Below are 14,079 nucleotides of genomic sequence, written 5' to 3' on the forward strand. Positions count from 1 at the left end.
TCTTATGAAAGTATTAGTAACATTTTGTGTTTGTATCTGTACATTTTGTCTGTTTGCTTTATTTTTCCCATTTTTGCTGTTTTTTTTCCCAAAATGTGCCATGGACCAGTGAAAAAAAGAATAGATTTGGATCTCCTGCACTGAACCTTTAAAAAAAAATACTATTTGCACACAGCTGCTGTGTGTTATTCGTTGTCCGGTCATGCGATGCTCAACCTTTACATAAGCACAGGCCCTGCCTATGCAAATGCTGTGAGGGAAAACGTGCAAACCAAGTTAAAGCCCATTGAAGAGTGTGCTGCAGGACTGGTAAGATGACGGTGATGAGGCAAGCCTTTGTCTGCTTCCTGCTCCTGCAGGGCTGGTCCGCCGCTGTGGGGAAGTACGTCTACGTGGACCAGGCTATGAACTGGTATGACGCTCAGAGTTACTGCAGGGAGTTTCACACCGATCTGGCTCCAGTTATCAACGCTGATGAACTTCGGAAACTCTATGAACTCAGAGACTATGTGACTCACTTCTGGACTGGACTTGTGAGGAATTCCACAGACCAAACCAAGTGGGCGTGGTCTGGGGGTGGACCTGCCTCTAACGTCCTCTGGCAAGAGGGGCAGCCAGACAATTGGCCAAATGAAGACTTTGGCATGATGATCGACTACAAAATGTACGATGTAAACCATCAGTACCAGGCGCACTTCTTCTGCTACGATGCCATCGTGGTGAGGGAGAGCGCCAGTTGGGAGGAAGCTTTGGAGCTCTGCAGGGGACAACACGGCGACCTGGCCAGCGTGATGTCACAGACAGAGATGCTGCTTATCCAGAGGGAACTTCAGAAGAACCTTTCTACAGAGCACGTCTGGGTGGGTCTGCGATATTTCCCGGGTGGCTGGCGCTGGGTGGACAAGGAGGACTTGAGGTATGAGGCGTGGGTTGGTGATGAGGGTGCGCCTTCCTGTCCTGCAGTTAAACTGAGGTGTGGTGCCTTAAAGGTGATGGGATGGATGGAAAGTGATGACCCAGACGGCAGTGGTATTTTGGGATCCAACATCACACTAGGTGGAGCAAGTTTGACGACAGATGATGCTTTTATGGGCAAATCAGTGTGGGAGGCTCAGGACTGTGAGCAGAAACTTTTTTTTATTTGCTACTGAAGTAGTTTGGGAAGCCAACGTTTGGCAACGTTTCACGCTTTCATTTAATCAGTAATGTTCAAGTCTGTAGTTGTTTTTGCCTTTCACTGAGCTTTGTCTTCTGGAGTATTCTTCATTATTTCCTGTATTTTTTAATCTCTTGTACAATCAAATCTAATAAAAGATGCTGAATGAAATTACCCGCTATAACCAAGCGTCTTAATCTGGCCCACTGGGCATTTCCAACTCATATACTGATGGCCAATTTAGTGTCTCCAATTAACCTACCTTGCATATTTTTGAAATATGGGAGGAAAACGGAGCATCCGGAGAAAACCCACGCACGCACAGAGAGAACATGCAAACTAAGTTTCATATAAGTTTCAAATATGAAGGGAAATCTCACCACAGCCTCGCAAAGTGGGACTGTTGTTGGCAAACCTATCGTCTTCAAAAGCCTCCCTGTAGCCGTGCGCTGGACCCTGCCAGGAAACACAGAGTATGCATATTCATTCATTTATACATTTTCTAATCCTCATTAGGGTGGAGAGGGTATGCTGTGAGCCAGAGGTGGGGTACACCCTGGACTGGTCGCCAGCCAATCACAGGGCACATATAGACAAACAACCATTCTGCACAACTCTTGAGAATGCGGGAGGATGACAGTGATGAATGTACCTCTCTGGGTCTTCCCCCAGGGTTGTGGGACAGACTGTTGAAGTCTGGCGAAGGGCCCGTCGACCTGCTGTCACGGCCACTCTGGTACTGACCCTCACTGGTGGTCCGACGCCGACCCGTCCCCTGGCTCACCTCCGGGGTTATTCCCCTGGAACGCATCCCTAAACCCCCCCGAACAGTCAGAACAACTACTCAGTCGACATACACTTATCATGGAGGCCTTATCATTCAGCTTTTTTCCAGGTAGTACATCTTTAGTGACTTTTTGAGCAAATATTGGGTGCACACATTTCAATTCATATAATGTATACCATCGCATTTTTTACCAAAAATAATTAGGGATGTCCAATATCTCCATATCAGCATAAAAATAAGACATCGGTTGATATCGTATTGGATTTTTTTTTCTCAATCATAAAAACCGAAATCAAAAAATGCAGTATACAACACATCGGTATACAACACATCTGTGTTCATTCCACTACAGTAGATATGTCATGTTACACATATCGGTATCGGCTGATCGAGAGTTGGGAGTTAATAATATGGGCATATCAATTTTCTGCAAAAAAGCCAATTTCGGACATCCACATAAACATTTAAACAGAAGACGCATTCAAAGATTTTATGATGATATGTAGTATTCTACACTGGTCACTAGGTGTCAGTAATGTTGCACTGAGACAAAGGACATATTATAACGAGAAAAAACTAGCAAAATATGTACTACCAATATGCTTTTTAACCTATAACACAAAGCGGAGATGCAGTTTTCTTCTTGAAATATATTTAACTTCTTAGTATGTCTACACGTTGCTTTACAAAGTATCAAGGAGGCCCTTTGGTGGACACCCCTGTCTTAAGGCATCAGGACGCAATGCAGCCAGTGGTGCACCCAGTTCAACATTTACTGTACATACAATACATTTCTTCATCATACCACCCTGGAAAAACAACAGTTCAAATGAAAAATGCCCATGATGAGTTAACATCACTGAGAAAGAAGTCCTAATAAAATGGTCTTGAAAGTTTCTACAAATGCAGTGTAAGAAATTAAAATGAAGCCAACTGAAAGCAAGCGGCGGTGAACAAACCAGAGAAGGAATAGGAGCGATGGCGGTCAGATTGTTGCGGTGTCATGCTTTCACTGATGCCCTGGATGCGAGCGTTGTATTCTGATGCCAGGGTGGGAAGTGGACAGGAGGAGGAGGTAATGGAGGTAGAAGGTGAGAAGACGTGCAGAGGAAGAAGCAATGGCGGGAAGGGGTGATGGGTTGAACAGAAAAGGAGAAGAAAAACAATAAAAGGAAGTGATTGAAATAAAAAGCAAATATTATCTGCATGTGAAACAATATTCAACTCAACCGATGATGATGAATGTTTAAAAAAAAGGCGGTAGTGCAACTTCTATCCACTGGGCGGCAGTGCTGAGTTTCCACTGATTTTTTACCATGGAGCTAAATATGAAATCAGGGAAGCTGGGATCTCCAAACCTTTAAGCTATTCAGATGCAGAGCTAATTATACGTGCATGTGTAACAGGAACTAACCACGTGCTGCTCAGTGGACAAGCTGAGGAGCTTGTGTTGAAACTTTACTGATTAAATTCTGACTCCAGTGAGGCATTCGGTGAACTGACCCTTGTCAGACATATTCATTACGCAATTACTTATACAATGTGGCACATGTAATGGAGAGTGATGAGTCCCCTGTCCTGTCATCCAGACTTACCAGCGATGCGGTGAGCCACCAGGCCCTCCAGGTTCAGAGTCTCCTCCTCTGCATCTTGTACTCGGGCCAAAGAGGAAGAGGAGGTGTCCTTAGGCTGAGGGGTGAGAGCGGGAAGAGGGGAGGAGGACTCACTGCAGCCTGGATAGGGTGATGAGCCCTGCGGGTCCGGGGAGTGAGAGGTGACGCCGGCTGTGTAAGAGTTCACAGGCTTTAGCGGCTGTTGGGCGGTTGAGGAGGGATCTGAGGGGAAGTGCTGCCCTTGGCGTGTGTGCATGTAGGGTTCAGGTGTGTGTGTCGGGGTGGTGTTCTGCTGTTGGTAGGTGGGGCTGGGCCTTTGTGGAGAGTACCCTGGAGACTCCAAAACCGGGCTCTGGGTGGGAAAGGTTCTCCCAGAGTGTGGGGGCTGATGGAAGGTGTTGTTGAACGACCCAGAGGTGCTATAGCCGTGGATGGCAAAGTCTGCCTGGAACGAGGGCCTTGTGAGTGTCTGGGAGAAGGGTGCCTGCGATGAATGGAGGGTATTTTCCCCAGGAGGAGCACTGTATGACTTGGACATTTGGGAGTTGATGGGGTCCAGGTCTAGCATGAGCATGTTGAGGGCCTCAATTGACTGCTCAATGTCCCTTTGAGAAGCGGAGGAGGGGAAATGTGGCAAGCTATGGGTGGACTGAAGGGGGGGGCCAAAAGGATCATCTGGCAGGCTGTACTGATGCCACGTATTGAGACCTCTTTGAACAGCATCCCGGCTACTGGTGCTCCTCTCTGGTGCCCTGGGCATCAGCTTAGGGTTGGCCTCCGGGCTGCTTGGAGGCGGGTTACCAAAAGACTGTGAGCGATACATTCCGCTCCCATTCTGGTAGGTGTTGTACCCCCCTTGTGGGGACACCGAGGGGCTGCGCTCCTGCATTGCAGTGGGTGTTTGTATTCCGTGCACAGGCATCTCATTCGACTTTTCACTGAGAAGACCTCTCTCAAGGTAGGACCCGTCCCTTTGAGCTCTCAGGGGGGCTTCTGACTGATAGTAGATGTCTGCTGGTGTTGCCTGGCCCTCTAAGGACGAGAGCGTACCCAAACTGTCCACGCTATTACCCTCTTGGCTGTTGGGCAGCTCGTCGTCAAGAATATCTGTCTCACGTTCCTCTGCCGAAGCGGCACCAGTAAGCCTGGCGTGGGCCCCGTTGACATGCACCTGTGCAGGGACGAGGTGCCGGACACCCCCTCCTGGACTGGCTGAAGTGGACAGATATGCTTGTCGTTGATGAACAGGAGCCTCAAGTCCACTCAGAAGCTGATCAAGTTCTTTCTTCTCATGCGGACTGAGGGAGGGGTGACTTGGTACTGGGTTACCATGGCTTGAGCCACCCTGCAGGGACTGACTATGTTCCTCGGTACGGTCAGTCTTGATGGAGGCGGTGGAGTTGCCCGAGTCGCTGCTCACAGAGAGGGTGTGGTCAACAGCAGGGAGAGAGGCATGGCCTGTTACAGGAACAGTATGCTCTGTGGTTTGAAGTTGGTGGTTTGGGTGCCTCAAAGGGTTTTCCGTGGCAGTCAGGAGGTTTTCATGGACTGGGAGGCCATTGATGGTGACCACTCCCTCCAGGGAGTCTTTCTTACGGACCCGTGCATACAGGCTGCCATCAAGAGGACCATGAGTGTGAACAACATCTGAAAAACAGACAAACACTCAAGTTAACACACCTGCTACCGAATTTCAGAACAGTTTTGGGCAGAATGAATTCAGGATCTCAAAGTACCAGATCACCCTCCCAACAAGCACGCACAAGGCCTCCCCGGATATGCAATGGTCTTTTTTTAACCCTGAGTTTTTAGCCCAGCAACCAGAAACACTAACCCCCATCCACTATTAATAGCTACTTTACAGGGTGACAGCCCCAGCCCACATTACGTCACTGGGAACTGACTCCTCTGATGTGAACCTTAAGGTGGATCCAGACCAGCACACAAAAACAGGATGGTCGTGTGGGGCAGAGCAAGGCCTGTGTCAAAGCAGTAAAAACAGAAAGACCAAACGGAAAGACTGATTGTTATCTATAAACATTAACTTCTGATATTAGGAAAGTAGACCTGTGACATGAAGGTTGGTGGTAATAAAAATACCAATACACTGCATGCAGCTCGGATTGTAGTATTTGAGTATCAGCAACTCTGATACCCCACATGACAAAAATTTACCATGTTATTCACAGCACTCGACGTTGAGTAATAATAAGTACACCAGGAAGTGTCTAACTCTTATGGGGGGCTGACCCCATGGGAAGATGGTGGATAACTCCAACAGTTATTTTATGTCAACAAGAAAGCAAAACCCCAGCTACAAACACAACTCATCCCATACTGTAAATCTAAAAAGTTGCCATTTAAACATAATTCTTACCTGTAGAGCTCCTTCATCCTTTCCCCCGAAAAACGTAATGAAATAATCCTTCACTTCAGCTGGCCAATTTACTCTCAGAAAGCCACGTGCTGTCCACAGAACTGAAGAGTACACCTCCTGCTCCCCTCTCTACGTCCTCCCATCACCCGAAATTTACTTGAAGCAAGTGAGCAGCACCCACTCCTCGCAGCAGCAGGGGAGTGGCTACACTTTGGCCAGAACTCCCATCTGTCAACCCTCTCATGTCACTGGTGTGGGTGGGTGGGGTGCCTTCAGTCAAATGTCTAAGGTCTTAAGAAAGACTCATTTATTATATGCGTTGGACATACTCTGACGCTGATGTAGTCCAATGAATCACAGACCTTGAAAATAAACACAGTTCTGAGTGGCATTCTCGCACAGACTGACTCATGGTTTGGAGTTTATTTCCATGGCAGGTCTCTCATCCTGAAACGCCTCTCTCACCCACACACTAATTATCCAAGAGAGTAGGCCAAAGAAGGAGCGTGACTGCCAAACAGCACTAGAGACGATAAGAACACCCTAACCAAGGACCTCCGGGTTATGATCTTCACATTCACAGGAGGACACCATTCTAACAGGCTTGTGTGGCTTCCTCTCACACTCCAAAAGCATGATGAACCAGGAAGTGACACCCTAAGTCACCAGTAAACGGACAAACACAATACAGTCAAACCTTTGTTTTCGTAGAATATTTTTGACCAGATTTTTGCCTCAGTTTTTGTACACCATGTCTTACCCTGCATTATATCGTTCTGTGAAATCGAGTGCCCAAGAAACTGCTAAATTCCTGCTAATAGTGGGGCCAAAAACAGTTGCGAGGAGGTCCGAATCAACAGTAAGTTTCATCTACTTGTCATTTATAATCATTTAATGTAAAACTATAATTATTCTCTATAAAATGTGCTTTTTGTTCACATTTTTGGGTATCTGCAACAGATATGTTGGATTGATCATTATTATTGCCCGTTTTTTGTTTGACTTTTTGGAACTACTACTTAGTAACAAAAAAAGGAAAAATAAAATAACTTTTTTGCATTTTGGCAAAGAAGGTCAACACACTACTGAGGGACATTCTAACATCGTGTTCAATATGGTCAAAGATTAATCCCTCTGCATCCCTCCTTAAATGAACTAAAATACAAATATAGGTCATTCAGAAGATGCATTCAAAGACACGATGATATGTAGTATTCTACAACGGTCACTTGGTTTCTTTAATGTTACACAGATGAGATAATGGAAGGTCGTAAACATGTTTTCTATGCTCTAACTATGAAAATATTATAGAAACTTTAACTTTAATTAAATGAGGGATTAGTGTACAGTATTGCTCCAACAGTACATCTAATCATGGCCTAAGATGCCCCAGATTATTGTTGTTGTATATTGTTTGTAGTTATGAACTGCGCATGCTTGCTTGTTTCTGTATATCACTCCTATGACTGACCAGATCAGTCCAGGGTGTATAATGACTTTTAGAGACAGTACGTCAGCTAAGAGGTAAGGTACAGTCTGACAGTCAATGCAACCCTGAACATGCAGTATAGAAAAGCGCAATGTCAGTTGCATAGCTTTGAAGAATTGCAATGGTTTTCAAAAGTCCCTGTGGAATATAAAGATGCTCGGGCTGGAACCGGCGCCAGAAGAATATCTGAAGGTGCTGGAAGGTTGTTAAACACTTAATCTCCCACATTAAGTGTAAGCGAGCTTCATATCATTGTGGCGGCACTCCAGACGGGTATTAACTGAACAAACCGTCTGTCACCCAAACGGGACACAAAGCCTTCCCTAGCATCAGTAAATAGTGGCAGCAGACCTGGGATTAGATCAGGTGAGTCACCCAAGCGGCGTGTCACGCTCGCCAAGTGGTGGTGCTTATGCTTGTTCACCAAGCAGAGTGATGTTTGTTTCCAAGTGAATGGTGAGTCAAATGCAGGCCCACACACCTAAGTGCCAGCATGGGTGTCTCATTGGCACATCACGGGCTTGGCAGCCATTAAAAAAACATTTTAGCACCTGTGGCTAATGGTTTGTTATAAATAGAAGCAGTTGAGCACCATGTGCCCCTGCTGTGTCAATGAGCCTGCTGGTACATGGAGTATATACAGTAGTGCGTCCATATTGTCAACAAGGCCGCTTTTGTGCTTTACTGTTTGTTTTGACAGTCCCTACAGGATTTTGCAGACTTTTTCTGTGATTGCTATTGCCTAAAATGCCTATAATGTCACAGCTTTTTCACCAAGTTGTTTTTCCCAACAACATTGCGAGGAACTGTTGAGGCAGGGATTTTTGTTGGTAAATGAGAGACGATTAGACGTTGTGACCACATCCATCCTTCCATCTTCTTCTTCATCTTTTATTTGACAACATAACCAGGGAAGTAGGCACTTCCCTCTCCCCAGCTACTTCATCCCAGCTCCTCTTGGCAGATCCTGAGGCATCCCCGGGCCAGCTGAGAGACATAGTCTCTCCAACGTGTGGTTTGACCTGAGGTCTCCTATCTTTGTGCCCTGAACACCTCCTTGGGAAGGCGTCCGGGATGCCTGAACCACATGATCTGGCTCCTCTCAATGCGAGGTGCAGCGGTTCTACTATGAGTTTCTCCCAGATGATAGTGCTTCCTACCCTAACTTTGAGGTAGAAATGGAGGAAACTTCTGGTCACTACCCAAAGCTCATGACGATAGGTGAGGGTAGGAACGCAGATCGATGGGTAAATTGAGAGCTTTGCCTTTCGGCTCAGCTCCTGCTTCACCACAATCGACTGATGCAGAGTCCGCATCTTTCATGTTTCTCTTATGTCTCTCTTTGCTTTTGGGGTGCATCTTACTTCAGGGCTGTATCTACCGCTTTCCACTGGGAGGAGAAACCTAAATATGGGCTTGACATTCTTAAGGGGTGCACGGTGACCTCAAACAAGAGCTAGACCCGTGTTTATAAAAAGTTCGAGTTGATAGTGCCGCACCTGACATTTACGTGCATGGCCAAATGGAAGCATATGTCTTGTCTCACATTTTATTGGATATGGTGCTATCGTGATTTCTGGCTCTTCCATTAGCACTTTTCCTGACTGAGCGCTAGAAAAACCTCACTTTGGAGTTCCGGTCTAAAGAAGCCAAGAATCAACCGTGACAAACCCGAAAATTATGCGACGTGAAAGCTTATCCAGCCTCCAGCAAGTTTCACTGAAAAACAGCATTTTGAAGTCACCCAAAATACCCAAGAATCATGTGGATGTTTCTCATAGCATGACAACACCTCAGTTACAAATACACACTGACAAGTCAGACTAGGAATGCGAGGACACGCTGTGATGTCATCTCACAGCGGGTGATGTGACATTCAGCTTCACAGCTTTGATATTGAAGTGACGACGTCCAGTCTGCATGCCAGGAGAGGGGGACTGAGTTTGACTGACAGCTGAGTCCTATGGACCTATTTGTGTCACCTAAAAGCCCGTGTCATAAAATTCTCAACGGAACGAGCAATGCATCACTTTTCTCTCTTAATGGGGGACATTTGCAGGAGGAGACGCGGTGTGATGTGACAACACATGACTAAGAGAGTTCCACCGCTTGTGTATCAGTGACTGACACAGTATTTTATATTTGTACTTTTTTTACGAGCAATGTCTGCCTCTGGCTCCATCCATCAGTCTCAAGGTAATGTGTGATGTGACCGTATTGCTGTCACCCATCAAGACAACTTTCAGGGTGATGTCATCTAAAAGCTGCCTCGTTACCCCCGTCTCTGATTCACATTCATATCCTTGCAGGAAGAGCGTGTCATCAGTGGTGTGCATATGGTAATTACTACATAAAATTCAGCTGTGGAACCCTCCCCTTCTCTCTTCAATTGACTTTGTTCACTTGCAACACAATCCAGGTTTAAGCGCTAAATATGACTCACACACTTACGAAATTGTTAGGAATGGAACATTTTCCTTCTGCTATCAACAAGTCTTTATTATATTTGAAAACAGAGCAAAATATTCCATACCTAAGAGTATGTAGGTTATAGGTACTAAATGACAACATAAGATCATTCATGCACAAATGTTATTTTGTGAATGTTTCACACGTACGAAATGCTACACCATTTTTCATCTATTTATTCCTCTACTTCTTATTATTCCGCGTCATTTTTTTCTCAAGGTGGCCGAGTAGTTAGCATGTTGGCCACACAGTCAGGAGATGAGGAAGACCTGGGTCTGTGTGGGTTTTCTCCGGGTACTACGGTTTCGTCCCACCTCCAAAAACTTGCATGTTAGGTTAATTGACCACTCTAAATTGTCCATAGGTATGAATGCTTGTTTGTCTATACGTATGTGCCCTGTGATTGGCTGGCAACCAATCCAGGGCGAACTCAGGACAAAATACATTTTTGCCATAAAATCGGTGAGTTTGCAGGTTGGTAAATGTTGCAGGGATCCACTGTACTCCAGAATAGCGGGCCGGTGGAAGGGAGAAAGGAGGCATTAAGAGATGAGGATGGTCTCAGCGGGGTTTCGAGGGCTGGTGGGATTTGAACCTGCTGCTGCAGCTCAACACGCTGTCAGCGTCACGTCAAGCTCAAAGCGTTTTGTTCTCGTGTGACACACATAAGCACACATTTCAAATACTCCACTGCGCTCCATTTCTGTAGTCTTATGTGGCGCTAGTATATTTAGGGTTTCCAGCCACAATCAATGGACAGTGCAGTTAGAAGGCTGCTGCAGGTTTATCACGAGGACCATAAAGACAAATTAAGCTTAGAAGCTATTAATTTTCAACTACTTTTCACGTATTGTATCAACCCAGCCGAATCCAATAGTCTGGGTCTCAGGGTTTCCAAAGGAAGCGACTAAATGGCCACACAAGAACCAATTCACTTGGTGTACCAAATTGCAACCTATTCCTAAAAATAAAAACAAAAAAACAGATTGCTTGTTTTGCAGATTGCTGCAGAATAGGCAGAATTTTGCAGTAATATAATTTGTTTGTTTCGTTCGGCTTTTTCCTGATTACAGAGTCGCCACATACGTATAATTAATTTAACTATACTGATTTTTGGCGCCCTCTTAAGGCCCTTAGCATTGGTCTTTATTGCCTCATGGGCCAGTCTGCTCTGCATACAGTGTTGTGTTGTAAGTCACTGTGATGTGACACAAAGTTACCTCAGTGTGTACACTATGAATCACAGCAACATAGCGCAAAACGACAGCAATGAACATAATGTAGTATTAACTTGATGTTAGCAATTTAATATAGTGTAATACGAATGCAACTTCAAATGCCAATTCAACAACATTCAAGCATTGCTTTCAACATTAATGATGACAGAGGCCTCACCCGCCAAAGACGGTCAGCATTTCTTTCTTTCACTTGACTCTTAAGAGCGTGTTTCCCTGGTTATCGTTCGCCTCTGTGTGCCTGCTTGTTCTGTCACTGTCCAGCAATTCCAGACATGTTTCAGGGCACATATGGGAGGCGGGGGCTTGTAAACGAGGAAGACTGCCGACTGAATGCTATGTACAAATGCCAGTGCATCCTATAATCTATTTGAAAGCTGATGTTTGCAAGCGGACAATTTCCTGCTATTTAAACAACAGCATTTGACAGTGTTAAAGGACTCTTACTCCCTTGGGCTGTGCACTGGCCCAACCGTGGCCTTCTGACTGCTGTGACATGGAGGTCAACAGCTGCTGGGGCGCTTGGCTATTAGCGGAGCAAAGTCACGCTGACACACACACTTGCATTCCACAGCAAACTGCAAAGGATGCTCGTAAAATCATGCGCTGCGCACGCAGGTGAGTGCTAACAAGCTGCACGAATACCCCTAAGGTACCCAACGTTCCTCATCCTGCAAGCTCTTTCATAGACAGCCTTCCTTAGCAAAGTGCTTTCAACTCCACGTCCAAGGTCACGGTTAAAATTGGCGCCAGGAAGAATTTGGGTGTCGGAACGCCAGCACAAATAAACAAATAAAGTGTGGCTACAGCAAATGAACAACAAAGACTAATTGATATTGCCTGTGTTGCGGCGAGTTGTAGCGTCTTGGCTCCATCGTGTACGATTCTCATGCTGTGACCATGTGGTGGACACCAATCCACTTCACACCTGATTGCATTATTCCCTCAGGGTCAATAAACACTTCTCAAATACCGGCCTGAACCACTCAAGAAAAATATCAATGCAACACTTCTATGTACACAAAATACATACTTATGTCAAATATCGTTCACAAATGTGAACAACAGGTGTGCCTAGACTGGCCACAATACGTAACTGTCCTGGGGGTGTCTGGGGTGGTCTGAAAACCAACTGTATTTTAGGATGGCCACAATAAAAGGTGACTACAAAATGTGAATTTCTATTGAGGTGGTCTGAAAAAAATCTTTCATGTCTTCGGCTCATAAGTTCCGGCTATATTGCAACATAATGCACGGCCCCATGTCGAAAGGATCTCAACACAATTCCTGGACACTGAAAATCTCCCAGTAGTTGCATGGCCAGCATACTCACCAGCCATGCCACCCACTGAGTGTACTGGGGACGCTCTGAATCAACGTATACGATATATGAGTTGTGGTCACAACAGATACTGTTTTCGGACCCCCTAAAATACAGTTTTGGAGTAGTTGCGTTTATATTTTTGTTGAGTATATAATTATGATTGAAAGATTTAAAGGGCAGCCTATGCAGCTGATGCAAAATCTACAAACTGCTCTACTTTTCCTTGAAGTTCAAGAGACTTAAATAGCAGAAATGATTAGACAAGAGGTGCTCCTGTAGAGTACTTGTTCAAATAAGATCGAATTTGCAAGTGATGTGATTCCCGCTGACCTTCTTGAAACACTGCAATTACCAACAGCCCCCCGAGCAAGTCCATTCAAATAAAAAAGGTATTTGCGACAAAGTAAAGTGTATGCGTCACTGTGCACGTGCGTGCGTACCATGCTCTTCATCCACAGTGCCTTCGCAGCGGTGGCTGAAGTTCTCATATGAGTCCCAACGGATCAGAGCATCCTGGGTGTTGTAGTCCACACAAACGCTGGGGCCATTCTCCAGGTGACTCAGGCCTGAGGAGCACATTGCATCATGGGTAAGGGGTCATATATTCAGGAAAAGTACGTACAAGCTGTTAGAAAAGCACCTTTGATTTTTTCCGGACCGTACGAAAAGACAAACTCCACCTTCCCATATTCAGGAAATCTCTCATCTGTACAAAAGACACAAATTGTTTTAAATGAGTTCAGATCAATGGTGCATAGGGAAAATTCCCTTCAAAATAATGTCTATGAAGAAATTCTGTGGACAATTTAAGTGTTCCTTTTCTTCTGTTCTTTGAACTGGCTTCACTTGCTCATGTGTCACCACTAGAGGGCATCATTTTCTTAAAACAAACAAACTTCCCCTTGAAGTTGAATCCTATCTAAGTAAAGTCACCAACAACATTGAGTTGCTACCTTTGAACGTCTCGTCCAGCTCGCTCTTTCCAAACACCACCCCGAGGTCGTGGATGGCGCACGTGTGGAACTGAACTCTGAACACAACATCCCTGGTGGGGTTTCTGTAGCGCTTGTGGTAACATTTCAGCTGATACCGGTGAGTGAGAAAGACGTAAAATAAAACATGAAAGGTAAACGTGTTCAGCATATCATAGATTATTATATATTATTACATAGACTTACCAGGATGTCACCTTTTAGCAGGAGGCCGGGCTCGATGGTGATGCAGATGCTGGTGTTGCCATCTCCCTGCACGTTGCTGTGTGATGACAACAGCAGCAACATCTTGTATAAACACATGGATTTAATGACACCATAATAGAGAAACAAACAATTCCATACTATATTCCCGATGTATAGACTGGCTGCATCGCTTGGTAGATTTTCAGAAAGGGCCGGCATCCTGGGGAGGACAAACAAGGGGTTTCAAATTGGTTTCTCCCATCACATTTTTTCAGGGTGATACTTGCCTCCTTTGGACTCAAAGTTGGGAATGCCGTGCATGATGACATGATGCAGGAATAGGGGCTTGTTGTTGATTTTGATCTGGCCGGACAAAAGTCCATTGAAGTATTGCACATACCTGCACACAAAGAGGACAAACGATGTAGAATAAGCCAAAATTAAACGCAAA

General features: G+C 45.3%; 1 protein-coding gene across 10 annotated transcripts in view; it reads right to left on the minus strand.

The window, feature by feature from the left end:
* tns1a (tensin 1a) overlaps positions 1 to 14,079 on the minus strand; it is a 61,957-nt gene that overhangs the window by 7,615 nt on the left and 40,263 nt on the right. For 9 of the 10 annotated variants that reach the window (XM_058052528.1, XM_058052530.1, XM_058052524.1 and 6 more), the window contains 10 exons: positions 13,916 to 14,028; positions 13,788 to 13,848; positions 13,629 to 13,704; positions 13,404 to 13,533; positions 13,091 to 13,156; positions 12,891 to 13,016; positions 3,539 to 5,203; positions 2,903 to 2,983; positions 1,809 to 1,969; positions 1,537 to 1,612 (listed from right to left, as the gene is read on the minus strand). In XM_058052528.1, coding sequence (XP_057908511.1) covers positions 1,537 to 1,612; positions 1,809 to 1,969; positions 2,903 to 2,983; positions 3,539 to 5,203; positions 12,891 to 13,016; positions 13,091 to 13,156; positions 13,404 to 13,533; positions 13,629 to 13,704; positions 13,788 to 13,848; positions 13,916 to 14,028 — 2,555 coding nt within the window. The remainder of the gene's footprint in view (positions 1 to 1,536; positions 1,613 to 1,808; positions 1,970 to 2,902; positions 2,984 to 3,538; positions 5,204 to 12,890; positions 13,017 to 13,090; positions 13,157 to 13,403; positions 13,534 to 13,628; positions 13,705 to 13,787; positions 13,849 to 13,915; positions 14,029 to 14,079) is intronic. The other variant, XM_058052532.1, reaches the window with a different exon arrangement.

Source organism: Doryrhamphus excisus, chromosome 16 (genome assembly GCF_030265055.1).
Source record: "Doryrhamphus excisus isolate RoL2022-K1 chromosome 16, RoL_Dexc_1.0, whole genome shotgun sequence".
NCBI lineage: Eukaryota > Metazoa > Chordata > Actinopteri > Syngnathiformes > Syngnathidae > Doryrhamphus > Doryrhamphus excisus.